Source organism: Oxyura jamaicensis, chromosome 9, assembly GCF_011077185.1.
Source record: "Oxyura jamaicensis isolate SHBP4307 breed ruddy duck chromosome 9, BPBGC_Ojam_1.0, whole genome shotgun sequence".
Lineage (NCBI taxonomy): Eukaryota > Metazoa > Chordata > Aves > Anseriformes > Anatidae > Oxyura > Oxyura jamaicensis.
In genome coordinates this window covers 24,904,402-24,932,019 of record NC_048901.1, presented here as the reverse complement: position 1 = coordinate 24,932,019, position 27,618 = coordinate 24,904,402, and the positions used below count along the sequence as shown (strand labels likewise).

At 45.0% G+C, this 27,618-nt stretch overlaps 1 protein-coding gene across 10 annotated transcripts; it reads left to right on the top strand.

Moving 5' to 3' along the window:
* Positions 1-547: 547 nt before the first annotated feature.
* LOC118171277 lies at positions 548-27,618 on the top strand. Of its 10 annotated transcripts, XM_035334258.1 has the most exons (7): positions 548-672; positions 2,831-3,150; positions 10,379-10,396; positions 11,391-11,490; positions 12,346-12,580; positions 26,934-27,102; positions 27,365-27,618. In XM_035334258.1, exons 1-5 carry the CDS (start codon positions 597-599, stop codon positions 12,513-12,515), a joined length of 684 nt encoding a protein of 227 aa, XP_035190149.1. In that variant the 5' UTR covers positions 548-596; the 3' UTR covers positions 12,516-12,580; positions 26,934-27,102; positions 27,365-27,618. The 10 variants fall into 10 exon arrangements, 1 of the variants encoding a protein (XP_035190149.1); XR_004753132.1 differs by lacking the exons at positions 548-672; positions 10,379-10,396; positions 26,934-27,102; positions 27,365-27,618 and adding exons at positions 15,513-15,630; positions 17,165-19,280 and having other exon boundaries at positions 2,780-3,150; positions 12,346-12,573; XR_004753135.1 differs by lacking the exons at positions 548-672; positions 2,831-3,150; positions 10,379-10,396; positions 11,391-11,490 and adding an exon at positions 15,513-15,630 and having other exon boundaries at positions 11,967-12,573; positions 27,375-27,618.

Sequence of the window (27,618 nt, the reverse complement as noted above, 5' to 3'; positions counted from 1 at the left end):
ACTTTGTCCTGGGAGGAATTGTTTTTAAACTCGTCACTTTCCTATAGGAACATATTCGTCTAGCCCCATATTTAATACACTGCAGGTTTCCTTCTGCCTTGACAGATGAAAAATTTTTCATCTTCCCTATTTTATGAGTGTATAGGAAAAAAACTGCTGAACAAAACCAAAAATAAAGTGCCTTTTTTTTCATTGAGTAGAGAAGATGGCAAGTAAAAAAAAAAAAAAAAAAAAAAAAAAAAGGCACTTTATTTCCACCCTGTACTTTTAATCCCAGAGGGATTGTCTCAGGAGCCTTTGCGGTTTCTGGAAATTTCATTTTAAATGCTCATGGAAAGTTTACAACTTCTGAAAATAATGCCAATAAGTAACAGAACTGCTTGGTTTCATTTTTCCTGTTTTCTCAGATTAATATTTATGTACTTCAGTCCCTGTGCCTCCGGTCCCTATGGATTTAGCAGTCCAGTCCCCGCTATGTATGCCCTGGAGCCCGGTTGTGGCAGCGGTGCCCGGTGAGCGCGGTGACACGGGACATCCATCACGACACGGGGCCTGGCCCAGACCTCGTGGAGGAAGAAGGGCTGTGAGCCGGGGCAATGTGGGACAGGTTCCCAAGGCGCTGGCTGCTCCTCCCCGCAGCGCATAACGCCGCTGCATGTCAAGAGCTCGTTGGCTACCAGAAATGTGAAAAGGAGCTTAATGGCCTGGAGGACTGTGGGGTCCATTCTGTTTCCTCTTCAGTGTGCGGGGAGCCTCTGGCAAGTGTGGGACATTAATTTTCTGTGTATATATTATTCTTAATTGTACATTGCATCGTTGCCATATGGTCTGTATCTGGCACTTAGCTCTAGCAGCCAGCCTATCTCTCATTGTAAGCAGCAGGATGCAGATAGCATGACCTAAACCAGCTGGTCCCCAAGGTGTTAACTCCCTCCGTACTCAGCTTGTGATGCTTTCCTTATGAAAGGGTGTAATTAGTTTAAGGCTGTGGGTTCAAACCTTGAGCCTTGTTTCTGTTCTTAAAGTTAATATGTTTCAGTAAGATATGATTGCAGTCGTGCAGACATACGACTTCAGGAACGTTCCCTTGTTCAGGTTCATTGCTGGCTAAGTGTAACAGCTTCATGTTATCTGGAGCGACATTTGGATGAGGGATCTGTCATCAGCTGAAATTAACCTGCACATGGCTCAGATGAAGATGAAGAGCATTTAAATAAGCCAGCTGGAAAGCATTTGCTGTTTCCTTTTATTCCCCCTCAAACACTGAAAATCCCATAATGTACATCTGTGTAGGTCTCACAGCGTTCCAAGTAGCGGGAGGTTGTGTGGCGTTAGGGCATGCTAAGCCTTTTAGACAACCTTGATGTGTCAATAATCCACGGCATGAATTAAGGCTGAGAAGTGTCTCCTGCTCAGCCTCTCGGGCACTCTCGCCGACTCAGTGTGATTTGCTTGGGGTTAGCAGTGGCTTTATGAAAGAGAATTATAGGAAGTGAAATGCTTCTGTGAATAGAGCCTCCTGACCAAAGCTGGTGGAGGACTGTTGGGGATTAATCCAACCCTCCGGTCCCAGCCAGCATCTCTGGAACAGAAGTCATTCATGATTAGAAGCACACACAAAGATAGAACTAATGAATCCAGTTTATCTTGCGTGTTGGGCCAGAGCAGCTTTTCTCGTTTTGCATGCCCAAAGCCTTCCTTTGTACAGGGTGGGAACTCAGCTGAGGATGAATTTATTCAGATGTCACTGTAGTTTCAGTGTTGCTGAGTACTAAATGAAGCCAGTCTATTCTGCACCACCCTATGCCAAAACAGTTTAAATCAGGAAGCTAAAACAAAATAGGTGGTACACGCTCTGCAGGCCCTAATCATTGAATCGTAGCTGTCCTGGCTTTCTGATTCTGCAGGAACGCACCCCTCTGTTTCAGGGTAGTTTTGCTGACAGAACAAAGCTGGCCCCTCGCAGCTCAGCTCCAGATGTCAGCCCGGTTCCTGGCACGCCTGCTGCACGAGACAGCCTTTACTTACCACTTCATCTCTGAAGACGCCCTTCATGTGGAAGACATCTGCTTAGTCAGCGGCAAAGTTTTGGCCGTGTTTTGACATGAGAAAACTCTTTGTTTTCTTTAGAAGGGTCTGCAGTTGCAGGCTGCCTTCAACTGCTGATGACAAAAATATGACAAAAAAAAAAAAAAATCTTTTCCACTTCTCTATGGATGTAAATCATAACCTGTCTCTCCAAAGGAGGGAGCAGGCACAGGCACAGCAGGCGCTGAACAGCTGCAATGCAAGGAGTGAATCTGCACTTTCATTAACTGAATGAGCAGTAAATGAATTTAAGTATCCAGAGCACTGTTCACTTTAGTCTTTAGAGGTTTGGAAATCCATCTTGCTTTGTAATGATATGGGGAAAATACCTATACCGAAAGGATGCTTTTTTACAGAAACATACAATAAGCTGTAGCTAAAAATACATTTAACCTCAGCTAAAAATCGGCGTAGCGTATCCCAGGGCCACTGAGAAAGGAAGGATAACGTGTTCTTGATACGTCCAAAGAAAGCCTTGTACGCTTGTTCCTTCATTTGGGTGCATTTTGGGAAATGTGTTCGGCAGTGACAAGAAAGGGGCACACGCTGCTCCGGCTGACGGAGAGCAGGCCTAGATGGTTCCGATTAACATTCTAGTGCCACCGAAGAGGCTCAGCATGTCTGAGTAATTTACTGCAAATTGGCAGATGGCTGCAGTAAAAGGATTACCATGAATCAAGTTAGATGGCAAGTGTAACAAAGCAATAGCAAGTAAAAATAACATTACTGTTCTCATTCCTAGTTAAAACTAAACGAACCCCAGTAGACTCAAAGCATAGGCGACAGCAGCTTCTGATGCCAGCTGAGAGCCCACCCAGAGCTCCTCTGCTTCCCGCACCCTGTCCTCCCCGTGCCGCTGTCCCCACCGCTGGCCGGGGACTTTCCTCCTGTGCTGCTCCGGCACCATCTCAGCTGCTGCCTGGTGACTGCTCCGGGCAGCACGACCCTTCAGGCGCCCCAGGAGAGTCACCCCGGCATGCTTTGTACTTTGTGTCATCACCAAAAAGGGCCCTGAATCGAATACGTTCAAGCCTTCAGCCATTCCAGAGTCTCAAGCTCCAGGTACGTAACGCTTGGACTTAGCAACTGGTCATCTTCAGTGCAGGCGTTAGCTCTGGCACCTCTTCCCTCATTTCAGCGGTAGGCCACGTTGCACTTCCATACCCAGCCGTGGAGGAGCCCGCTCCAGCTGGACGTGGGACAGCCTACCCAGCCCCACGGTGGGTCAGCCTGAGGGCTAGCTGGGGGAGCAGAGGGCACACGGGTGCCCTTCCCATCCCCCCCAGCACCAGGGTGACCACCTGCACTTGCCGAAGCCCTACGGTTTCCGTCATGCCTCCGATCACACTTGCAGGTGTTTCCAAGGACGTACCTTCCTTGTTGGGGGAGGTAAGTTTAGTAGTTATAAATGAAATGCGACTGGAAGGTGATGAGTCCTTTGCTGGGGCTGATGATGCAGGGCAATTAACCCCGGGTGGCACCCCGTCTGACAGGGGAGAGGCAGCCGACAGCCCGCGATGAACGAGCTGCGTGGCCGCGTTCACGCTCGTTCACCAGGAGACCCCCTCTGGAGCCTCACACCGCTGCGCGCCCCCGCGTCGCGCTGCGTTAATAACACGTCCCGGGGGGGCTGCATTGCTAATGGCTGTCTGATCTTCCTAATTAGCTTGACAGATTGAGAGGTCAGAGCCCTATTAGAAATCTTGTGCCAGGTTTGTAGCACGATGTTATTTTATTGCTTTATTTATCACATGCTGGTAATTCCTCGCTGAAGTGCCGGATGTGTTCTGACTCAAAAACCTGGAAAGCAAATTTGGGATTCATTGATTGTTAAAGGTAACAAAATCACTTTATTTTTAGTCCGATTTTCCGTGACTTTCATTGTACGTGTTATAATTAAAGAAAAATTGAAATATCTTTTCCAGCTGAATAACATTTAAACTGGGATAATGTGTTTATAGAGATACTGCTTTCATCAAAAAGAGGTAAAAAATACTAATAATTTAGTATAGATAGTGACGTGTGAGGAATCTGCTATCATGTCGTACTGCTAGTTTTTCACTTTGTGAGAACTGCAGATTGTTGCCAGTAAAAATCAGGTCTTAGGTATAATCAAATGCCTTTCACATTTTAGCTGGGGCCATTCATATGTAGCTGCAAGATAAAAATCTGCTGCAGGAAGCCAGTTAGTCACATCTAAAAGGAAAAGCTGGCACGATGCCATTTGGGTTTACACTGATTTCCATTGATTTAATGTTTCAAAAGCAGTTGTGTGCTTTCTAAATAAGAAAAGCACCTCGTCGAGGCACTAATCTCTCACGCTTTTCCAACAGGAAGGAGCAGGGCAGTGTGGAAGGATGCGGGTTTGTAAGAGCAGAAGGTTTGCTTGGCTCCCCCAGAGTGTATCTGCGAATTTCACGTGAAAAAGCAGACTTGGCACAAGGCCTGCCGGAGGACAGGCACTTTGGTTACTTGATTTTTCTGTGGTGATTTTTACTCAGTTCAAATAATTAGCTAAGCACGGCCACAATTATGTGACACATATGACAATATCACATCTAAATTTACAAAAATATGAAAAAAACCCTGGCATCTGAACCCCCCAGAAAACAAATTATCTCAGAGTTAAGGTTTCTTCTGTTTTCAAATATAACCCATGGTATAATTTAGGTTGCTAAGAATGGTGGGTCGGGAAGGAGTTCCTCTGCCCCGTGCTGTTTTGCTGCTGCTTAGTGCTACTTGCCACGCTTCAGGCACTAGGGTAATGCACGTGGGTCACCCTGTCCTCTGACGTGCTGCCACCTGCACGTCACCTGCCACCAGAGCCCAGGCCATGCAGGAGGTGGCATGTCCCCGTGCTGTGCCCTTCCCTGGCTGGCGGTTCCTGCTGCTTTTGCCCTCAGTTGTGCTCCTTGGGCCAGTGGCGTGGCACCGCAGTGCTGGGACCCTGTGTGTTTTCAGGTACTGGTGGCACATCCCTGGCACAGCTGCTGCTGCTCCTGCAGCCGTCTGCGCATCACAGGCATGTATGAAGACATTAAGATTATCAGTAAGCTTGAATAAGTGGCTGTCTTTTGTTCTGGTTTGGTGGATGTGATAAACCTCAGGAATTAGTTGATTTCCCTCTCCTGCTTGGCTGCGTACCTGGCCTGTGGGTTTCAGACTCGGGTTTCATTCATCCCTCCATTTGTGTTCCTGGGTTCTGGCCGCAGCACGGGGGATGAGCCGCAAAATGTGTCTCCTGTGCTCAGCGCTTTGGTCATTTCCAAGTGCGGCACCCCAGATGAATTAAAAAAATGAGCTGCTATTTATCAGAGCAGGATAAAGCATTAGAGGAATGTGATGTGACATGAAATATATCACTTTTTGTTGTCGAACTAAGTTGGGTCCTTCATTCTCTGTATCTCAGACTAATTTTAGAGTATTTTCAGTATTAAGAGTCTGTAATGTGTTCAGGCATGTGCTTATCAGCTATTGCTCAATAGAAATTTTTGCAGTTTTGCTGAAATAAGTAGACTGCAGTGCAGGCACTTGAGCTCAGAGGACAGTAAGCAAGTATATTAGTTAGACACAGCACTTGTCCTTAGTTAATAACTGCATTTTCAGCTGTAATGTTCATTACACTCATTGCACATATCAGAACGGATGCAGGAAGACTCAGTCAAGAATAGGGCAGCCAGCTTGTGAGGTGCTGTGCACAACTACAGCAGAGAAATGGTCACCAGCCCAACAGCATCGCTGTCGTTCTACCTGCTGTCCCCTCAGAACCTGCTGAAGGACTTCTTCCAGCTGAGCTGAACATACACTCCCTTTCCCCTGTAAGGATGAGGTACACTGCTCTGGTCCATCAGCACGTGATCCACAAATAAGAACAGTCTGATCAAAAGATCCATCACCTACCTGAGACCTCTCGGCTCCTGTTTCAGTTCAGGAAGGCACTTTATTACAATTTATGAACAGTATCAGAAATTTCACAGGCATAATTTTTCCAGCACAGATTTTGAATAAATACCCACCTCTTTGTATTTTACTGACTATTATTATTTCATATGACAGTTTTCACATTAATTCTATGTTAAAAACAGTTTCAGATGATCTTCATATTGCCTCTAGCCATTTTCTTCATCCTTCCTCATACCTGCTTTTTTTTTTTTTGAAATTGTTCTACATTTTCTGATTCATCTGAAAATATTTTCTGTTTAAATATAGTTTATGTATTTATTTTAATAGTGAGCATTTTTCCTATTTAGAGATAAACTTTCATTTCCATTGAATTATTTTATATCAGTTTGTCATAACACTGTCATCATAATATATCTCTAACCACAGGTCTTAATCAAATGAAATTAGAAAATGACTGGTTGAGGATAAATTGCCACCAGCCATGGCGTAACGGCAACTATTAAAGCAGTCAGCTCCAGGATGAGCGAGTGCGAGCAGCAGTTAGTTGACTGAGCAGCAGAAGCAGTGAGGTTTTATTTCTGGGTTGTCCTGTGTGGCAAGGGCCAGCTTGCCCTGTCTTTACTCATACACAGCAAAAATGAATTCTTACTACAATCGGATGATTAGTATCATAAAACTGATACCAGCTAATATAAATGTTTACACAGGTACTTTATCTGAAAAACATGGCTCTCTTATCTATTTACAGATCAGTAATGAGCCAGCTTTGAATTCTAGGCCTGTCCACAACCGTGCACGCAGGGCAGTTTGTGTGCGCTGCCTTTAGCCAGCGCATCTGCTGCTTGCTGTTTTTGATGGGCAAAGTGTGGCGTACGAAGTGCCTTAAAGACATCGGGCACAAAAAGAGCACAGTGAGAGTTCAGGTTTGTTTGCAGAAATTGCTGCTTGTGTGGCTAACAGCATTTTTTTGCGCACACCTCATGGACAAAACTGGCCCTTGCAGGCAGGTTGGCAGGGCGCAGTTAACTCGCAGCTCACTGGGAGCAGCGAGCTGTAAGCAGGAGTGCATGGGGAGCCTGAATGAACAGTCAGGAGCACTGCTTTTGTGGTATTCAATAGGCTCCAAACTAATAATTTTGTTTTAATTGTTATGAGTCAGTTAGCTATTTTAGGTCTTGCCTGCGCTAGAAGAAATTGTACTGGAATAGGTGGGAAAAAGAAGGCAAGCATCCTCAGCAGAGGGAAGTACACTCCTTGGAGGAGGAGACTTTGAAGGATTCTCTGCTCTGATTTTCTCCCAGAGTTGTGTTTCGACTGTTCAGTAACTAGTTACTCTGATGGTTTGTATTTCTGCTAAAACAAACGTAGCATTTTACTTTTTATTATTCCAGGTTAGCCAAGTGTTGGAAAATGGTCTGAGCAGAAAGTATTGCAACAAAATGTTTTCACCATGTAAACGTTTTCGAGGCAGTAAGCTCCCATCTAATGCATGCTTAACGAAGTGAGCCCTCTGTGGGGGTTATTATGGCATGAGCAGAGGACAATTAGTGAGTGGTGACTCGGTGCGGGGGGGGGGGGGCCAGCTGGCTGTCACAAGTTCTTCATTATCTTCTGACTGAAATGAATGCCAGTTGCTGTAGTGCCACTTTGTGGTGAAACTGGGAACAAGATGAACATAAAACTACACGTAAAGTTAGCAGAACGAGGAGCTGAGGTCCTGCCTGGCAGCCCACCCCTGCCTGGCAGCTCACCGCTGCCACTCGGCTGAGCCCCCAGCCCAGCACCCTGCAGCAAGGGGGGACGCAGCCTCTCGCTGGACGTAGGCCACCTCGTTGGCCAAAGAGGGGTACTCTCCTGCACTACTGACCCACGGCTGGTTCCTCCCTGGCATTTACTCCTTGGGTCCCAAAGTGGGTTATTTATTTTCATTTTGTTTTTCAAGTTATTGTATTCATGGAGACTACTTGAAACCAAAAAGATGGGGAAGACTTTATTATCTCTCTCTCTCTCTCTTTTTTTTTTTTCTTTTTCTTTTTTCTTTTTTTATTGATCATCAATACTACCTCTTATTAAGTTTTTCTTTTCATACTCCCTGCAGCCAAGTCCTGCCTTTCTCTTCTCACCCCTTTTCCAGGGAACAGCATGAGCTGTGCTGTGTTCAAGGCCTTCCATGCGATTAGTGGCAGAAGATTGCCCATTATACTGCCTTCTCCCCTCCAGGTTTGAAACCAGAAAACATGTCTCCTACGTTTCCTAAGAGGATCCCCTCATTTCTTTTTGCCCTATTGATGAGCCGTGCTGTCATGCACTGCGGCAGGGTGGGATGCAGTGAGGCCACAGAGCCATTTCAGAAGGCTTCTAAAACAATAAAAGGAAGAATCGCTTGCCAAGTCAAATTTCACAGTCTCTTTTCAACCTGTGCAGGCTGACAGCAGAAGCAGCAACAGCTAGGGCTGGTGAGAGCGCACATGATTAGGAAAATCAAAGTATGTTAAAGAACAGCAATCGTTATTTGAATTACTTAGCTATTCAGGAGTAATTCTCCATCCATGGCCAACCCCTGTGGAGTGTAAGTGTGGAAAACACAAACTAAATGAAGTGGAATCAATTTTCTCTATTTATTTTCATAAATGAAAACTGTTTATGGTAGTCATTCTAGGTGCCCTGGTCTGGTGCTGTAAATGCAAATTAAAGGTGATTCACCACACCTCCCTTTCCACAAATTTCCCAACTGCCTTATTTAACTCCTTACCCAAAGGCAATTAAATTAACACATGCAAGCTATTGCTCCCAAACGTGATGTATCTGAGGAGTCACTTTCCCTAGGAAATGCAGGCTTGTAGGGGCACGAAGGCAAGAGCATCCTTCGAGCTTGGCAGGGGGTGATGTGCTACAGTGAGCTCAGCTGGCTGGGACTGTCACCTGGGCAGGGACCCGTGGGGACACAGGTGCCCAGGGCAGCACCCAAGCTCTGGTTTGCTCACAAAATCACAGCACTTGAGTAGGAACAATGCAGGGAAGTGTCCATGGGCTGAGAGCGTGGCTGTTGCAACTGCCATTGCTTTTATTTTTGGTTTGAAGTTGTGTCCAGTTCATTGTTTAAAAGCTCTCCTGTGGGGACATGTTGTTTAAAAATACTTTCAAGCTAAAGGATGTGAAGAAGGAAAGGAAAAGCTGGGATAAGGCTTATGTTAGCTTCTCATGTTCAAGTGGTTATAAAGAGCTGGTAAAAACAAGTCAGTTGTTTTACTGAATTGTCCTTTGTACTCTACAAAAGGATGAGAAGCACAGTCAGGCTTTGGATTTCTTCATTTGCCTGCCTGCTGGCATGAGCAGCTGAGCATATTCACCACGAACGCTGCAAACCACGAGATCCCCACCTTCAGCCCTTCAACAGCAAGTATGAGGCTGCTTGGGTCAAGTCATCCACTCAGAGGTGGGAGGAAGGCACACAAACAGCTTAGGAGCTGCGTTTTGCAGAAGTATCACCTCAAAGACATCGCTGCTCTGTTCTAAGGGAAGCAAGTAGTGCTGAAATGCTTGTTCCTCAATCAAACTGCCACAGTGAACTGGTAAGCCTCATTTCCCAGAAAACTGCAAAACAGAAACCACATCTAAAATGTATTTTAAGGCCTTTTCTTCCCTTTCTTCAAGAACTTCCTTCAAGTTCTAGTCATGAACCGATTTCTGTATCCACAACTTCCTGGTGGAGGGAGCTGGGTTAGGGCAGCAAGCAGCAGCACCCCCATGCTCCCCCCACTGTGTGGGACACTGACCGTGGCTTTTAAAGCTCCTCTGTCCTATACCAGCTTACAGTCCCTTCAGGACTTAAAATTCAGAGTTAAGTTCAGTGAAAACACCTGGAAGCGTGTCACTGATTACCTCCGGACTGTTTTCAGGCAAGTGGAGGAGGATTTTGGGGAGGGGCTGTACTCGGGGTGGCTGAGCTGCGAGTTGAGGTGTAGGGCTATTGCTAGGGAAGCTGAGAGCATCTCACAGCAGATCAAACCTCCTAATAAAAAACACTTCATTTTATACTTCATAAAAGTCTAAAGCTTGGCCGACACAACTGTTAAATTGCGATCCTCATAATTAATCTGCAGTAACTTTATTCCACGCTTATAATGCCTTAATTCCTTTCTCGTGGCATTATTCTGCCTTCAGTGGTTTGTTAGGCATGCAAGTGAAATCTGCCTTTCAGAGTAGGTACCATGTGGGTGGTTCTTCATTACATTGTCTTATTCCAGAAGCATTCAAATGTTGTTTTGGGTAGATTCAAGATGTCAGTAAGAAACGTTCAACACATTGCCCTGTTTGCATGCGTATCTATTGTGAGAAAACTAGATCTTTTCTGAGCCTTTTTATCCTCTCTCCTGCTAGATGACAGATGACAGGAAGTCAACAGGTAGATTCTTTGCAGCATGATTGCCAAAGAGAAGTGGCCTAAATCAAGCCTTGATTGCTGGTAAATCTGTAACAAAGTGCCCAAGACTAATTGTTGAAGGACAACAACTCCCAGCCATAGCTGTTGAGGCTGTTCAAAGTGAGCTTTGCATTTTATTGCTTGCCAGAGGCTATGGAAAGATCTAGAGAGACTGCTTCCCCATGGTGGTCTTTTAGGCATATCGAATATTGGTCTGGTCTCTATGACTGCAATATCCAGTCATCAGCTTGGTGTTGTGGCAGGTGGACAGGCACAAAAATGCCTGGGAGGAGCGAGGAATGCGGAGAGCAATGGCATGCACCAGAGGAGCAGCAGGAGGCTGTCAGTTGGATGCAGTTGCGACTGAATTTTGTGGTGTCACAGTTATTGTTTTATCTTTAAAAATACAAGGATTACCCAGCTGTTACATGGTGCAGGAGTGACTGGTCGGATCTTGGTCTTATAATTAAGCAGAAAGAAGAGCACAGAATTTGAGGAGAGCCCACGCTTGTACCCCACACAGAAGCGTGCTCAGTCCTTAACTCTGGCAAATGTGGCAAACACGTAAAGAACTGAAAAATTCCCTGTCTTCGGGTATTTCTGAATCCTGTATCCCAAGGGTCATTTGTGCAATTAATTGTTCCAGACAGACATCAGTAGGAGATTTATCTTTTTGTTTACCAGTGTTCCGCGCTACATAATACCCTAAGCAAACCCTGATCTAGTATGAATTGAAGACAATGGTACAATAGGTATTTATATTACAAATGAGATTTTGTTGCTATGATTGCCACTTCTTCAAATACCCATATAATCTTAGTGAAAAAAAAAAACAGCACAGCTCAATAGAACGTGAATGTATAATTTTCTAAGACAGATTGTACTCAGATGTCACCATAGTACTTAGAATTAAGAGTTATGTATTTTTAATTATTTCATTTTGCTGGTGATTTAATCTCCTCCTGTGCTTTTATAGCACACCCTTGTAACTGAAAGCCAGGGATACGAAGCTTGTGTTCTCGCAGAAGTCCCACGGCAGAACTGTGTTTCAGGACACCAAGACCTGGGCATACAAGGTAAGGGTAAAGGCTTGACACCATTCTGTGTAGCTGTCTCAGAGGAGAACGAGCTAGAATAAAGTGAAACATTTCTTTCCTAGATAGAATACAAGGGAATGTTAGTGAATATCCTGTGCTTTGATCAGATTTTGAAAAACACATCAGGAGCTTAATTCCAAATAAAGAACGAGAGATGTTCCAAAGTTAATTCTTACTTCCAAGTTATTGTTTTAAGTGATGATAATAAACAACCTTCTGTTTTGACATTGTTCTGGCAATGTCAGAGTCAGAATATATCTAATCTGCATTTTCCTTGAAGTTTGTGAACATCTGATACCTTGGGTATATATGGAGTAAATCAACTCATTGCACTCATGTTTCAAGATCTAACTTTCATTCCAAGTTCATATTTCTATGTATATGTTTCAAAAGATTATATGTGAAAATGGCTTTGGCACTAGGATTAGCAGTTTTTAAATTTGTTTGCACAAGTCTCCATAAAAATGTGGCAGCAGGAATAAAAACTCAGGATGGAATGCAATATGAATGGAAGCAACCCCTTGGACAGGATGAGGCTGAACTCCAGCCTGCTCTCCCCCTCACCGATACATTCCCGTCCCCACAAGATCAGAGTTCTTCACGGTCGGTGGGGTATTCATCTGCACAGGCAGCTGAGATATTCAGAGTTACTAATTTACAGCATTGAAGTCCAGGGGCAGGCAGGAAACAGAACTGAGCAGAGGCCCGAGGTTCTGTATGGACAAGTGGCAAGTTCCAGAGTTAAACTGCAGGAAGCCCAATAATTCATGGGCATGCCCCATGCTCCTGTATTTAGCTAGGTGTCAGTTTTGCCTGTCTGTATCTTTCTTGCAGTGTTTCTCTTACACACCTGCAGCAGCAGATTTCTGCATTACACATCTGCCAAAGCTGACCAGTCCTTTGCCAACGTCCAAAGATCACTGGTGAAGCTGACAAAAGGATCACCACTTCCTTGTTTGTGCTCAGCAGCTGAATGTGAGCATTCAGCTTACAGACGGCCGTGAACCCTCCTTGCTGTCAGCTAAAAATTCTGCAAGAGTTGAGGAGTGACCCACAAGCCAGGTAACAGGTGCAGGAAATGCCACTGAGCTCAGAAGCTTTACAGAAATGATTAGTGCTGGGAACAGCAGATAATGAATTAGCCTCGGTTTACTTGCTGACGGCTGGGCTGGGCCTGCGCACTTTGCCCGGGGCAGAAGGTGCAGTTCAGCTCTTCTGTCCCGAGTGGGAGTGGGCAGGATCCTGGCACCCGGCTGCTGCCCCGCTCCTCCTGGCCCCCCTGGGGCCTGGGAGCATGGGACTGGCATGGCTTGGCCTCAGGTGTGCCTCCGGGAGGAAGTACTGGCCGCAGGGCAATGCCGAACTCGGTGTACGCGGCACCTGCTTCGTGCAGGAGCCCTGAGTCAGGCTGGTAGCTCGGCACGGCCACGCTTCCAGCAAGGGCCGTGCGTACACTGGGCGCTGCTGGAGCTCGGCCTCCCGGGCCTGCTCCCACGCTGCGGGGCTGGCTGCCGGCACGGCCGGCCCCGGGTCAGGCATGTGGAAGTGAGATGCAGCTGAGTGAGGGAGGAGAAAGAGCCAAAGGCTTTACGGGTGTGTTCTGAAGCAACAGATGCATTACCTGCGGTGCAGCATGTAGGCACTTTAAGTCCTGATGTAGCCTTCACAGGACCTTAGAGAGAGTTCTTGGCCTAGCAGCCGGTGTCCGCCCAAATATTTACTGTTCCTGGCACTAAAATGGATCCATATAACCCATGTCCCATACCAGCGGGGAAATGAATTAAAGCTTTGGATAACACTTCCACCAACCTCGCTTGTTCTCTACATGGACTCTACAAGAGGGCTGGCTGTGGCTCTCAGCTGTTTGAGTTGCAATCACAACGTGAAATCAGTGCTGTAGCTACAGCTGCAGAAATTCCAGAAGTTCCTGCTCCGGGTCGCCTGCAAAGTAAATCAGGGCGTGAGCCCTCAGAAAATGCTGGTCTCTGTCTGCTTCATCTCAAAATGAGTGCTTGCTTCTATTTAAAGACGATGTGTTTTACCCTGAGTTTATCACAAAAGGCTGGATAATTGGATGATACAAACTGGCATAGCTCCTCGGATGCCAACCAGCATTTAACCCCATTTCTGCATTACTTGATGGAACCGCTGCTTTGGATGGGCATCAGAGCACAGGGATACCAAGCCATATGCAATGAGACATGTCGTTACCTAGTGGTCAATCCACAGTACAGTATGTTAAGAAGTTTGCATTGTCCTAACCCATGAGGCCAGTGTGCTGGCACTCCGTGGTGACTTCCTGACTGTGTGTCACCTACCTGGAACTGAAACCTTTCTGCTTCCCAGAGGTACAGTGGGTGGCACCTTTCCAAAATTCTGGCAAAATGTGTTTGTCAGTAAGCTGCACAATCAGTGCCTTGTCACAGTGCGTGTAGATCTCCAGATGTTTTGCTTATTTTCACATCCCACAGACACACACTGTGGTCTAACGGAAGAAGAACTGGATTTTTTTATTATTTTTTTTTCATCTGTCATCTCTTTATCACTAGCTCTTGGTGAATGCCTAGAGAATTTATGCATCGCAGATGCAGCCCCTTGGCTCCAGCGAGGAGCTTATAAATAGCGTAATGCAAAAACTGCAGCCCGGCGCCAGTGCCGCGAGCTGCAGAGCCGTGTGCCCTTTTCATGAAGGAGTCTATAGCACAAACTCCTCTTGGCCTTCTAGCACATCGCTGGGCTCATAAATATTTCTGAGGTTAAAAATAAGATAAACAGCCCTGTCTAGTGGCAATTTCAATAACTACATCAGAAGGACATTACTTCTAAAAGAATTCAGCCCCATATGTGTTGAATCAAGTGAGCTTAAAAATAGATGGTTGGCTTGCTTTTCTACATGGCAAATGCTCCAAGTACTTCTCCAGAGACGCTGGATAAACATGTGAGGCCGTACTCTGCCGTTAGCTTTCTCCTAAGAGATTAGCTGCCTTTATTTAATTTTCACCAAACCCAATACAGCTCCCTGATGGCTTGCCACTTCTCAAGCTGTGGCTCTATCTAACGGCTCCCCTTGGACATACTCAGACTGGAGGTCCAGACCTGCCTCGGGCTCCCAAGTGGAAGCTCTAATCGTTCCGGAAGCCATGTGGGATAGACTTTGCATCGCTCTGGGTTGCTGCGGGTCCCGTGGTGCTCCTGGAGGTGGCTCTTACCCGCAGAAAGGGGCAGGTTCTGCTGTGATCGCACAGCTCAGAGCCTGCAGCAGCCCTGCTTCAGGCCTCCCTGCGGGCTGCTGTGTGTGCTGCTCTGCTGGGCCTGGCAGCGCCCAGCTCTCGAGGTGAGCCTGGCGGGGACAGGGGCAATAGCACGGATGGTCCAGCGAGGATGGAGAACCCGGGGGGCTTTTTCATAATTTTAAAGCACCATCACCCCGTAAGGCGGGCTGGCCCAGAGCTGGTGGTTTGTGGGGTGGGCGCAGCGGTGGGTAGGGACCCAGCTGCCTCCCGACACCAGGAAGGTGTTATCTCTGGTCTCTAGAGTTTAGCAGCCTGACACCCTCCTACTTGGTCTTGCTTTTCTTGTTCTGTTACACTCAGGTGTGTGCTCATTGAGATAAGAGATTTCTGAAACCCAGCGCCAGCCCACCCTGCTCCTGCACACCCACCCACTCATCATTATCTGCTTTGTTTGATCTTAGAGAGTGTTTCAAAGAATTCAGGATTTTTTTTTTTTTATGATATTGATGGTAAACAAACAAACAAAAACTTTTTATCAAAAGGGAAAATGGGTTTGAAGGGATCAGTTAGTGAAATTATTGGTATTATAATTGATTTGTATATTGGCGTTTGTTGTGTATGTGTGTATGCATCCGTGCATTGTACAGCCCAGGTCTGAGAGTCACACTGCCTATAGCAGTTGTGGTAAATCAGAATAAATAAGCAGAAATAATAACGAAATTGCGTGAGGCAAAGAGTCAGCACGCTATCCTTGTCTAATGATGTCAGGTTGCAGAGGATCAAAGGTCAGAGCCTGAAGGAAGGTGACCTCACTAGGAGCTGCTCAGATGTCAGGTGAAGTGCATGCCCCACAAACACCGATAGCACGTTGGTGCTGCAGCCAGAGGTAAGAGCTGAAGATGCCTGTACATTGCAAAATAAATGGCACAGGTTTTTTATATGTAAAACTTGCTTGAAACAAAAACTCTGCTTTTTCTAGGCAGGCAGTCTTTATTAATCTCAGGGCAAGCAGGTAGTGACACAAGTAAAGCTGTGGCTAGCTGGAAGAGTCATGTGCAGCAGAGCTTTAATGTGAAGTCTAAACTTGCATGTTTGTCTGAAGTCTCCAATGAAGTCAACAGAATTTTATAAGAGGAATGCATTCTTGTTAAATCTGTCTCCTCCCTTGCAACACCTCCAGTCACAGCCTGCAGCCTTGACTTGCTTTTTGCATAAGCAAAGGCTGAAGATAAGGAGAGAGAAGCAATAATAGAAACCTGCAGTTTGCAAAGTGCCCTGCCCAGAAAGAATTCAGGACTTTGATTCAACTGCTGTCTCTGGACTATTGCTTTATATGAGTTCTGTGTAAGTGCTTTTCTTTGTGCCCCATCTCTTTGTTGCCTTTCTCTGCCATATACCAAACTGAATCTGGTGAATTAGGTTTTTCAGTTATTTTTGTCCAACGTTTTTTAAGCAGCAAGTCCTGGATCATGTCTCCTGGATCATTTCTCATTCTCCCCTTGAGCTGGGTTTTATTTCTTAAATCTCCTTTTATAAGTTCTGACTCAATTCACTTGCTTTGTGTGTTGGCATCTCCCATCACAACTGCCTGCCAATTCCTTGCAAGCCCCGTGTCATCTCCTCCACACACTGTGGTTCTTGGCTGCCTGCCGAGTCTCAGACTTCACACTTCAGGATTTCTAGGATCTGCCCTCTTGAGATTTTTCCTTATTTATTTATTTATTTATTTATTTATTTATTTTTATTTCCTCTCCCTTTTAATATTTAAAATGATTTCTCCTCTGGCCTTGAGTTGAACTCTCTCCAGGCATAAGGCAAATCAGACGGTTGTGCAGCCTGAGGTGGAGCACGCTGAGCTCAGCAGGGCAGCACAGAGGGCAGGCGCCGTGTGCTCCTGGGGCTGTATTCAATGCGTGAGGGTCTCTCAGCTGCTGCTCTGAACAGCAAGGTCTGTGGGTAACCCAGCATGCAAAGTTTTAATATGCTCCAAAGATTGATAGATGCTAAAAATTCCATTTGGTGACAAACTGAGGGAAGGCAACAGTTGACAGGAAGCATTATCCTGGCAGTTTTAACTTGTTCTTCCTATTTGCTGTAGACAGTGTTTCCCACATACAATTGTGCAAAATTGAATAAGAAAAGCTAGCTAATTTGCAGGGGAGAAAAAATTTTAAATGTGGTTGTATATAAGCCAGCTCCTCTGACAAACTTATTTCTAAGGCTTCCTCACAGTTGCTTGCTCTTTTGAAATTCTGTTGCTGGTTTTGTGGCTCCATTTAGAGCCAAATGGCTACTTTGCCTGCTTTTTTGTACAACAAACAGTGAGTATGTCAATCACATATAAAACAAACTTGCACACGTTAACATCAAATGGTCACAATTGCTTTTTCCTACTCTGTCTTGATCTCTGTGGGAAGCAGGCACACAAAGAGATGGAGGCTGTGGATCTAGAAATACATACATGCTTGCGGAAGAACTTGCAGGCCTGCACACGCATTGCTCCAGTCCTCATGAGAAGTCTGTATCTGACCTAGTAGCTGGACAAAAATTTGCTTGGCTCTTAACCTGTAAGAAGTAGGCAGTAATTCCATAGCTTACGTTGCTCGTTATAACTAATGTAATAATCACATAACGAAATATACAAATAGAGAATAAAACTGTCTTTTCATCCTTAGACTAGAATATTGTGTTCTTTATAAGCCATTTATACATTTGTATAAACATGCCATATGGATATTCATTAATTAATGTTCTTTGCAATTATAACCCCTTCTTCCTCCATGTAATAATTCAGCCTTGACTTCTGGATAGTGTTTGCATAATTGGAATAACCTTATGTGCCAGACTCAGAAATTGCATAAGTCAATGAGAAGCTGTAAGTCTTTCCACTAAGCTGAATGAGTTTAGGATCTTGCTTTATATTCATCTTTAAATTCACATCTTTCTGCCTTTGTTTTTTTCGCTTAGCAATTTTATCATATTGATCACTTGTAATATATGACTGATCACGTAACTCATACACTATTATTTCTTTCATTCGATTTGATACTTACAAACTCTTTTGCAGTAACGTTACCCTCATCACATTTCCTGGGTAAGGATGTCTGTATACATATTTGTATACATACATATAATATACATGTGTGGGCTGTAAGTATATATTTAACAGCACAAACTCCATTCTACACACACGGTTTCTGTGTGGGCAGAAGGATTTAATTCACAGACATTGGTGCCAGAGCAGGAGTAGCCTGGTGGCTAGCAGTCCCACACTGACTCCCTTCCTAGCTAACGCACGCTGCCTTTTACACAGCTGTGTGCGCATCCTCGTGGGAACAGAGATGCCTGTAGTGACCAACTGTGCAGATTTCGCTGTTACAGATTCTCAAATGCTCTCCTTATGACCTAGTGTTCTTATAAATAACTGTTTTTGCTTACTTCCATGAGCTGCAGTTGACAGCAGTGGGACTCCTATTTAATTACGTTTCTTATTAATACCAGATGTGTTCATCACAGCTTGAAGGGCTGCAGTGACTGCCACTTATGCGTTAAGTGGAGTCTGACATGTAAATCTCAGAGTACTGTTCTCCAGAGATCCATGTAAACTGACTGTCATTTGTTTGCTCCTTCAGTTCTCATATTAAAGGCACCCTAAGCTTCAAGTGTAAATGTTGCTTAACAGGGCTTGTGTCTAAAGCACTCAGCAAAGGCTGCTCTTCGCAGCAGAGTGAACGGAGCAAGCTGAAATGTCCCAGAACCTCAGACTGAATGTTGCTGAAGGATAAATCTGAAGGAGCTGCTGATTTTGTATCAGGGCCTACCTGGGTGCGTTCTTCAAGAAGAGTCAGCAATGGGGCACCAGAGCAAGCAGTGAATAGTTGATTATGGTGTGGTATGCAAAGTGAAGATCAGAAAAAAAGGCTATTCCTGCATGTGTTCTCAGTGGTAGGAATTAAGACGGAATATCAGGGAGGAATGCGAGACAGAAGGCTCTAGCAGATAAGGACAGTGTTCAGTAGCAACTTCTCAGGAGTCAAAGGCAATAAGAGAAAAAGCAGTGTCTGGATCTCAGGGTCAGTTGATATGTTTGCAGATAACACACGTTGCTCGTCAACTCTGTTTAAGCAAGTTTCTCTCTTACAAACTGATTTTTGCCAGCAATTTAATTGCTGGTTTGATGATTGCTTGCAACTGCATATAAATCACTGTCTAAAGCATTGTTTTCATTTGTCTCCCTCAAATATCCAGCATTAATTCTGGAGTAATACCATTGGCAAAATACAATGTGTATTATTCTCATCTCTAAATGAAAATAACTATTAGTTAATGTCCAATAGAGATTATCAGCTAGATGTCTTAGCAGCAGTTTATTTTATGCAGGCAGAATTTAAATAGGATTGGGGTCAGCAGTAATTTAGTCTGATTAAGGATGTGGTTTTTGGTTATTGCTGAGCTGTATGCAGATTTGAAAAGAATACAGGCAGAGTACTTGCGCGGAAGTAAATGAGAACAAAACTTAATCCTTTTCTATTTTCTGTAAGCATCTGCTTCTTCTTTTATGTGCAAGGGAAAGGGTCAGGTAAGGAAATATGTGTGTGACTGAGTGATCTGTGAATTATTTGCATCGATAGATTAATAACCTCACCATACGGAGCAAAATGGATGGAAATGTGTACTGCGCAAGTTGGTGTGTGCCAAATTTCATAATACTGTGCATTAACGATTTCTAGGAGAGGATTTTCTCAAAATTCAAACTCCTTCAATTCTCCCCCGTGGAGCTGCAGATGCACGTCGTCCAGTCCCCCTCTCGCCAATTTGTGCCCCTGTGCAGCATTCGCCCCCCCCTCTGCAACGTGCAGCACCTCCACCTCTCCTTGGGCTGGCCTGTTCTCAGCCTCCAACATGTTTGATAAAGCCAACAACATCATCAGTGCTGTTGGAAACATGTACAAAAATTAAGTCTTTCAACATCTGTGTGAAAGAATATATTAGGTAAGAGGTATTTTACACTGCAAAAGAAATTGCAGTTCGGATGCTTGTTTGTGTTTCAGTTACACTTTGTGAACCTCTTAGTTCTCCCAAGCCACTTTGCCAATTCCGCATAGCTACACATTTTCTGGTGGTTTCCTACTACTGTGCTGGTAGTCCCAGATAGAAACCTGAAAAAACATTTTCCTACATAATTTCAAAACCTAAAGAATGTTGGATTTGAGTTGAATTGTTAAAAATACATGAGGAGAGTCTTAGTTTTCTAAACCAGCTACAGATGTCATTTTCAGGCTGACACTTGCTGTGTTCTGGTGCCTCTGTAGTATTCGAGGATGTTTGTTTCCAGCCTTCAGCTGAAGAGTTAAGGATTAGCAGAGGCATCTCCTGCTGAGATGCACATGGTCTGGTTTACCTGATGCTAATATCTATGCATTGAAAAAATGATGTGAAATATTCCAGGTTCTAATCTCAAAACTTTGGATGTTGCAGAAATGAGTAAAAGCCTCCTTCCTGCAGGTACTTATTAAAGCAAAAAGTGCAAATACACGACTTGCACACACACACGTGTGTGTATGACACATACATGTCCTCCTGTGCCAAGGTGAAGCAGTAGCTAAGGTCAGACACTTCCACACTTTTCTACCTTTCAAGTTTTAGTCATCCTACATTTTCAGCTGGAGGCTTGTAAAGGTTAGCTGGAAACGAGCTTATCAGTCCAGGAATGTAAGTCACACACTTCTTCAGCTCTTAATCTAGCATGGGAATTTGAATGCAGAAGAACCAAAGGATTAACGGGGCTCTGATTTTTATGTCACACATGCGATAGCCTGATGTCTGTTGCCGTAGATACAGCACAACCGATCCGTGAGCAGCCAGCTGACTATAGCCCGTGGTTTCTTAACACGTAACAGCTATGTTGCGGTTGTATGTGGCTAGGCATGCTTCTTCCGTGAGGTGAAGGAGATGCATGGACAGCGTGTCTTGTTAGCTGGGGACAACCCCTGGTGTCCCCTTGCCAGCACGAGGCCCACAGCTCGGGCGCAGAGGAGGCTGCGAGGAGCTCTGGGGGTAGGAGGCGGTCTGGAGAGTGTTCCTAGTGCCCCTACTGTGGCTAGGAGTTGTAGAAGGCAACTAAAGCCAGACAAACTTCCTCTCACACCATGGAAATCCAAATAGAGGCCTTATTTATTGAAATGATTAAGTCATGTATTCATTTTCATTGAGTGTGTTTTTGGCCTGTGAGTGCAGGATTTGGAACTGCCTGTTCTTCGCTCGTTTTTCCGTGTCTAAGCCATTCTCACTCTGGTCATGTTTTGTTCCAGCTACATCCTTTTCCCCATAAGAGTGCAGTGCCTGCTGAGCAGCTGCAGTGTGAAGGAATTTGGAGTTGGAGACAGGACACTTCTGCTTCTTGTCTCACCTTTATAGCCTTGATATGCATGAAATAATTCCCAATTCTTACAATCACTGCGGCTGGCCCTACTTTACATGTAATTTTCATTATTTAAAAGGACTCCTTTACCAACATTGGTCTTTTTGGTCCTTATTAAGTGAACACTCTTCATGGCAAATGTTCACTTAAACCTATTCTGTTCCATGCTGTTTTTTCCAAATGCAGTCTTTTCACTTCTCTTTCTCCAAAGAGCATGAGAATGGACAAAATGTGAAGCATGTGTAAGTGAAGTGATGGTGTACAGCCCAGAGGAGAAAGTTGTTCAATAAAATAGTAAAATAAGTCTTGAAATCTTTCTTATAATGGATTCAGAAGGTTCCTGCTTGCTTGCTTGTTAATGTGGATCTATTAGGACTGCTAGCTCCGCTGCCTCTGTTTAGCTCTTTGTGAAGAGCTTTTCATACTGTATTTTTCAAATACAGAACTAAAACCATGCTGAGCTTTTCTTTTGCCCTGGCAAGAGCTTTTATGTATGTGCAGTGGCTGCCTTCCATTTGCTATCTTGTTCTTCAGTCCTGGGCAAAGCTCTGTATGTGTTAGAAGCAGGCAGCCCTACCAGCCTGGCATTACCTCTGGTTACTAGGAGCAGGATTTCCATGCTCCTGGAAGGAGCGACCCATTTTTTGATTCATTATTTGCCTGTCCTTCTTGTGGTTAAATGAGAGAAATATCTGTTTCCTTTGGGAGGGACAGGGACAATGGAAAACAGTACCCTTCTTGATAAAGAGGCTTCGGACTCTTTGTCAGTGACAAGTCAGCTGTGAATATGTATTTCCCCCAACAAACACGCGCTGTACATATATGCTGGCGGTCTGTCACATATCCTTGACCTCAGCTGCTCTATCCAGCAGGACTGGAAGTATGCGAGGCATGCCGAGTACTCTCCTTGCAGGTACTAGCAATGATGGGTTGAGAACAGAGGGAAGAAATAATCACAGAGTGGTTTCTAAGCTAGCCATTTTTTTTAATAAATGTATACATGAATATATGAATACAGATAGGTGCATAACTAATGAAAAAGAAAGGAACTAGCTTTAACATTAGCTTGCAGAGCAGCGTGCTTGGCATTGTTTTGTACCTCTTTGTACAGTCTCAGTAAAGAAATCAGGAGCTGAACGGGCAAAAATCCAGCGCTCCCCGCTCAGCCCCACACTCACCAGGACTTCCCACAGGCTTGCAGAGCGCTGCCAGGGGCCTCTCGGGGCCGCTCTGTACGGCTGGCTTACAGCCTCCGCAGTGGTCCCATCCCCAGTAAATGGGATGTGGCGATCAGGATCGGTGCTTTCAGCTCGGGAGGCGTGCAGGACGGTGTCGGGAAGGGTGCGGTGACACCCCTGCTTTGCCCCGTTCCTGGCTGCGTACCTCCCTCTGAGCCCCAGTCTCTGCCAGTCTGGGGCAGGAGCCCCATGGGAGAGCACAACTGGGAAAGCCGGCACTGCGGGGGCTGTGGGCAGAGGGAAGTCTGGATCTAGACTAGGGAAAAAAAAGATGTGCATTGATGCCTAGAAACATATATAACTGTCTTAATAATGAGCCTAAAGCGCCCAAATATTTAATTCATGGAAGTGTGTAGCGTACAAGCGGTGTTTAAATGTTCATCTCAAAATAACGCATCCCTCTTTCCCGTTTCTGCAGTGAGTACCAGCAAAAGGGCAAAGAAAGGCATTTAATTATATTGTAATTTAAATACAACTTTCATTCAAAGTAGGACTCTGTGAGAAAGGCTATTTTTAGACTGAAATTTTGGAGCAGACCTCTTTTGTTGTATTTTGACGTACTTCTAATAAATCTTTCCTCCCATGTTTTGGAGATCAACTTTCAAAATATTTGTGTCACAGAAGCTTGCTGTTTCTGTGTTTTCTCCTGTAGTTGAACCATTTAAGTTTTTGTAGCTTTAGTTTTTGTTGGCTAGTTTGGGTAAGTAGTTTAGTCCAAGAACATTGGTGTGGTTTTTATCATTGTGACTGGACTCTTCTGTTAATGGTTTACTTAAAACAAAGATAGGTATTTGCTGTGGCGTTTGCTGGCCAGTCATAACTATCTGGAGTATTTCAAGTATTTCTAGGTTTTCACTCACAAGGATAAGAACATCTGTAGCCGGCTGTCCCTTTTAATGTCGCCTGCTTCTGCCTTAAATATTCCTCTTGGGATTCCCAGGATATCTGGGAAAGGCTTTTGAGACTTTGAATCACGATGAATCGCAGCCTGCCTGGGGCCAGCCGTGCCGGTGGGAATGACGGCAGACACAGCTGAGGTTGCAGAGGTGCCGGCAGCGCGATGTGGGGCTGCAGCGCCCGTGGCACAGCGCTGGGTACGGCCGAGCGCCCGCACCTCTGCCTGCTGCCTGGGGGAATGCTGCTCCGCGTCCGTGGGGGGACCCAGTGTCTCCGTTCCTTCAGCGGGCTGGGGGTGTATAGCAGCGCTGTACGGGGCTGCTTCAGGCTCCGTGTCCTCACGCTGGGGCACTCCAGTGAATGTTATCATTAACTGGAATGAAGTTAAACATCAACAGCAAAGAAAAGAGAACCGGGGCACGAGAGGATCCCGTGTCTGTCCATTACAGCATGTGCACATTTTTGTTCTGCAGAAAATGTTCATCCATTTATTCAGTGTTTGAATTTATTATAACAACCGTTAATTCTTCTGAGAAGCTATTTTTATTCCACTGGAAAACTGAAGTTGCCATACTCTTTATAATGGATCGTAGCTGGTTTGCACTTCGCTGCATCTCTAGATGGCCTAAATTCAACGTCGAAGCTACCGCAGAACTCCCCTCTGTGGCATCCCAATTGTACACGGTGAATTGTCATTTTTGTTGTATCCCCACTGCATGCACTTAAATCTGCTTAAAGCTGGCATGTATCGGTAGAGCTTAAAAATTAATTCTAAACCAGTAAACTCGTTTATGAGTATTTGCAAAGGAGTTTGGACAGGCTGAGCTGAGCAGATCATAAAGAATTGTTCGTTATACAGCTGGAGAGGTGTGGATTGTGCCATGGCTCAGGCTGCAATGTAAGGCCAAATTCCTTTCCTGTGAGCTTGACTGTATGATTGCTGCCAAGTCACAGGAGTCCATAAAGGCACTCGCAAGCTGATATACAGTGCAGTCATAGCGAGCATCGGAAGGAGAAGCGTTCTGCTTGACAGAAAGGAACATTCTCTGCCACTCAGCACGTGAGAGTTTACCACTTGCAAGCCTTTGTATCTGGTATTTAATGTCCCTCAGCTAGGTCTTGAAAATAGTTGCTCTTTTCAATAAGCCTATATAACCTGATAATTTATTTTGGTTATTTTGCTGTTTGAAAGAAATGGTTAATTATGATACAGAGCAAGCAGACACTAAGCTAGGTAAACTGGCTTGTAACACATGTTCTTCGGTTTTCTCCTAGAGAGAAAAATGTGTTCTCTGTATTTCATTCTAGCTTCTGGCTTTTATCACTGACAACACAAGAACACAACCTGCCTCGAAGCACTGCTCCAGAATGTCAGCCCTTGCCTCAGTGAGCTCCATGCCCCAGCGAGCCAGTGCAGCAGCGGGCTGGTCCTGAGCACCAGCCCCGTGTGCCCAGCTTGGTTCTGCAGGGCCATGCAGGGTGCCAGCAACTCAGCATCCCTTTTCCTCCTCGTCCAGGTTCTCAAGGGAGAAGGAACACGCAGAAACAAGAACAGGAAGCACTTTGTAGGATCATGGACAAATTGCTGCTTGCAATTCTCTTTTTAGGTTTTCCAAGTAATGACAGAAATGTTAAATTTTTCTTCCCTTGCTTTCAGACTGCATTTTTCAACATTTTCAGCCTCTTTACTTGTCTTTCATCTCCTGAGAAAATTAGAATAAAGATGTAAATGCAACATGAGCGTTTGACACCGCATGTGGATCCAGATATGTGTATTTAACAGCGCAGGGCTCACTAGGAAGGAGCCAGGCAAACTTTTCTGAGAGCTGTGAAGAAACTTCCTTGCTGTATGTGTGCGTGCCTTAGCCCACTCTTACCAGTTTTAATGCCATGCCCCAGAGGAGCATAAAGTGAAAAGACACATTGAAAATACGTAATTTCGGCCTGGAGAAATGAAAAGCCGAAGCACAGTAGATCAGACCACGTACAACCATGAGCAGCGTTGTACCAGGAACCAGTCCACAGAGCTCCCAGTCACTCGAGGACCCCCAGCACTGTCACCCGGCTCAAACCTCTGGCAAGTCTCGGGCCGTGGCCAGCTCCCTACGGCCCGCTGCAGGACAGCATCCCAGGCCACGTTCCAGCGCATTCCGCACAGCTCGACTTTTGTTTCCACGGCCATCAAATAAGCGCCACGCTCGCCTCCGGTTTCAGGTGCTTGTGAGGCCTTTGCCGAGGCGGTGGAACTCGGCGGGGTCGGTGCTTGTTCCCTGAGCACGGCTCTCGCCTGTCGGAGCTCTTCCCAACCAGGTGATGAATGTGAGCTTGGGCCTGCCGCACGCTGTCCTGCCGGCCTGCGGGAGGAAGTCGGGCCCCGCAAATCCCACAGTAAGCTTTTTTTCTGAGTAACTTGAAAAGTATTTAAGCTCTTCATTCACGTCCATAAAACAACTCATTCACCGCAGCTCTGCTGGTTTCTGCTTACTTTGGGTCCAGTATTGCCTCTCTGGAAGAATGCCTTTTTCAAGGTCTTGGTCACCTTCAGTTTGATTTCAGGCATAAAATTAATCTAGCAGTAATTCTGAAGCCAAGTGAAAAGCAATAAAAATATTTTGTCTGAGGGAACTTGTTTCAGAGATAAAAATTAATAATCTCAGAAAGCCAAGTTTACTGTTAGGCAGAGCGCACTAGCTGTTCTCCTTCAGACAGAGGCCTTTGGCAAAACATTACTTTGTCTATCCACATCTTTTTCCCCTCCTTTTGAATCCAGACTTCTCTTTTGGGAATCTGTTCTTGGCTCAGAAAATGTCTCTCTGTCCCCAACTCTTTTCTCTCTTTAGTCTCGTTAAAAGCATTGTATGAATTCTCACACTTCTCACTCTGCTTCTAACTTGCTCTTGTTTCAGCTGGAGGTCTTTCTTTTCCTCCCTGCAATATTCCCTTTCACATACCCCCTCTCCTTTTTTTCTTCCTCACAGCTGCATCTGTCGGTTCGAGAATCCCGCTGCCAGAGCTGCCATTTGCAGGTCACACAATAAGCGTGCTTGGTAGTGGTGCTCTGTGATGCTTTGCAGCACTGGGAGCCGTGCGAGCACAGAACCATCTCGGTGTGTTGAGACCTTCACCCGTGCTTCGCTGCTGCAGGAGGAATCCCTGTCTGCTGTCCGATACAAGGGCAGACGTAGTGCTAGTTCAGTGGTCTTTGAAAACCAAGCCAGGTTCTCTGCCATCACTTTTACTGGCTTGCACTGAGCACAGCCCCCCAGGAAGGAGATGTCTGCACAGACAGCTGGGGATCTCCTTTGTACAGGAGAGGGATGAAGCTAAAGCCAGCTTTGGTGGTGCCAGCTCTGTATTTCCTATCGCAGCAGTCATGTAGAGGCTGTAGCAGAAGTGGGGCTAAAATTGTTTCCCTGACCAATCCTTCATATAACGACTTCTGGACCCCTTCAAAAATCACACAGATTAGACAGGCTATAAAAAATAAATCAAAAATGCAAGAAGAAAAATATAACAATGCAATAATACCAAGGAGCCACAAAGTTTTGTTTGGTATGCCTTTTCTTATACTGACTTCCTCTTCGTTTTGCAGAAGTCACTCGTAACTTGCATTTTCTTTCTCTCCAATGGCAGAACCAGCAGAAAGGGACAAAGTTGAAATCTGAAGGATGGACATTTAATTCTCTGCTCTGTCAAGAGGTTTCCCAGCTGGTCATGGACATGTCATTTACGTCTTTGCGACTTGACAAAAAGCGGGGTCCTTTCCAGCTCAGAGGGCAATGATAGAGCTGCAGCTGACCAGGTAATAAGACAAGTGCTTCTAAGAGATGCTTCAGTTGTGGTTTTAATCCTTGGGCTTTTAATGGGAGTTGCTGTATGTAAGTGCTGAGATGTGCTTTGGGGTTTTGGGTACTTGTTTTGTATATGCATATGTATATACACATAAAAGCTGTATGCATTTGTATAATTTATAAGAATTATTTTGGTAGGGCTTTGTGGGTTCTTGTGCACAGCTTATCTAATTGTGTTCACTGTTAATAGCCTCCTTTCTTAATTAACATAAGGTTCTTTTAGAGAAGTAAATGATGGGAATGATGTCAAAAGGGCTCACTGAAGAAGAAAGACAATCAGTTCTAAAATGGTGGTGTAGTGGATGAGAAAATGGAAGGATGTGACAAAAGTTCAGCCTGGGATATCTCTCTTCATTCCTAAAGATCTTTAGAGAAGCAGAGATGAAAATGAGCTTTGAAGTTCTGTACAGTAGGTTAGAAAATAAGTCACAGTCAAGGTGAAGGAGGAAAAAAGGGCTTAGAAAATA

Coding starts and splice junctions, on each gene's coding strand:
- LOC118171277 (XM_035334258.1), top strand. CDS start 597: ATGTGGGACAGGTTCCCAAGGCGCTGGCTGCTCCTCCCCGCAGCGCAT. Junction 673..2,830: donor TGCATGTCAAGAGCTCGTTG/GCTACCAGAAAT, acceptor TCTCATTCCTAG/TTAAAACTAAACGAACCCCA. Junction 11,491..12,345: donor CCAAGACCTGGGCATACAAG/GTAAGGGTAAAG, acceptor TCTTTCTTGCAG/TGTTTCTCTTACACACCTGC.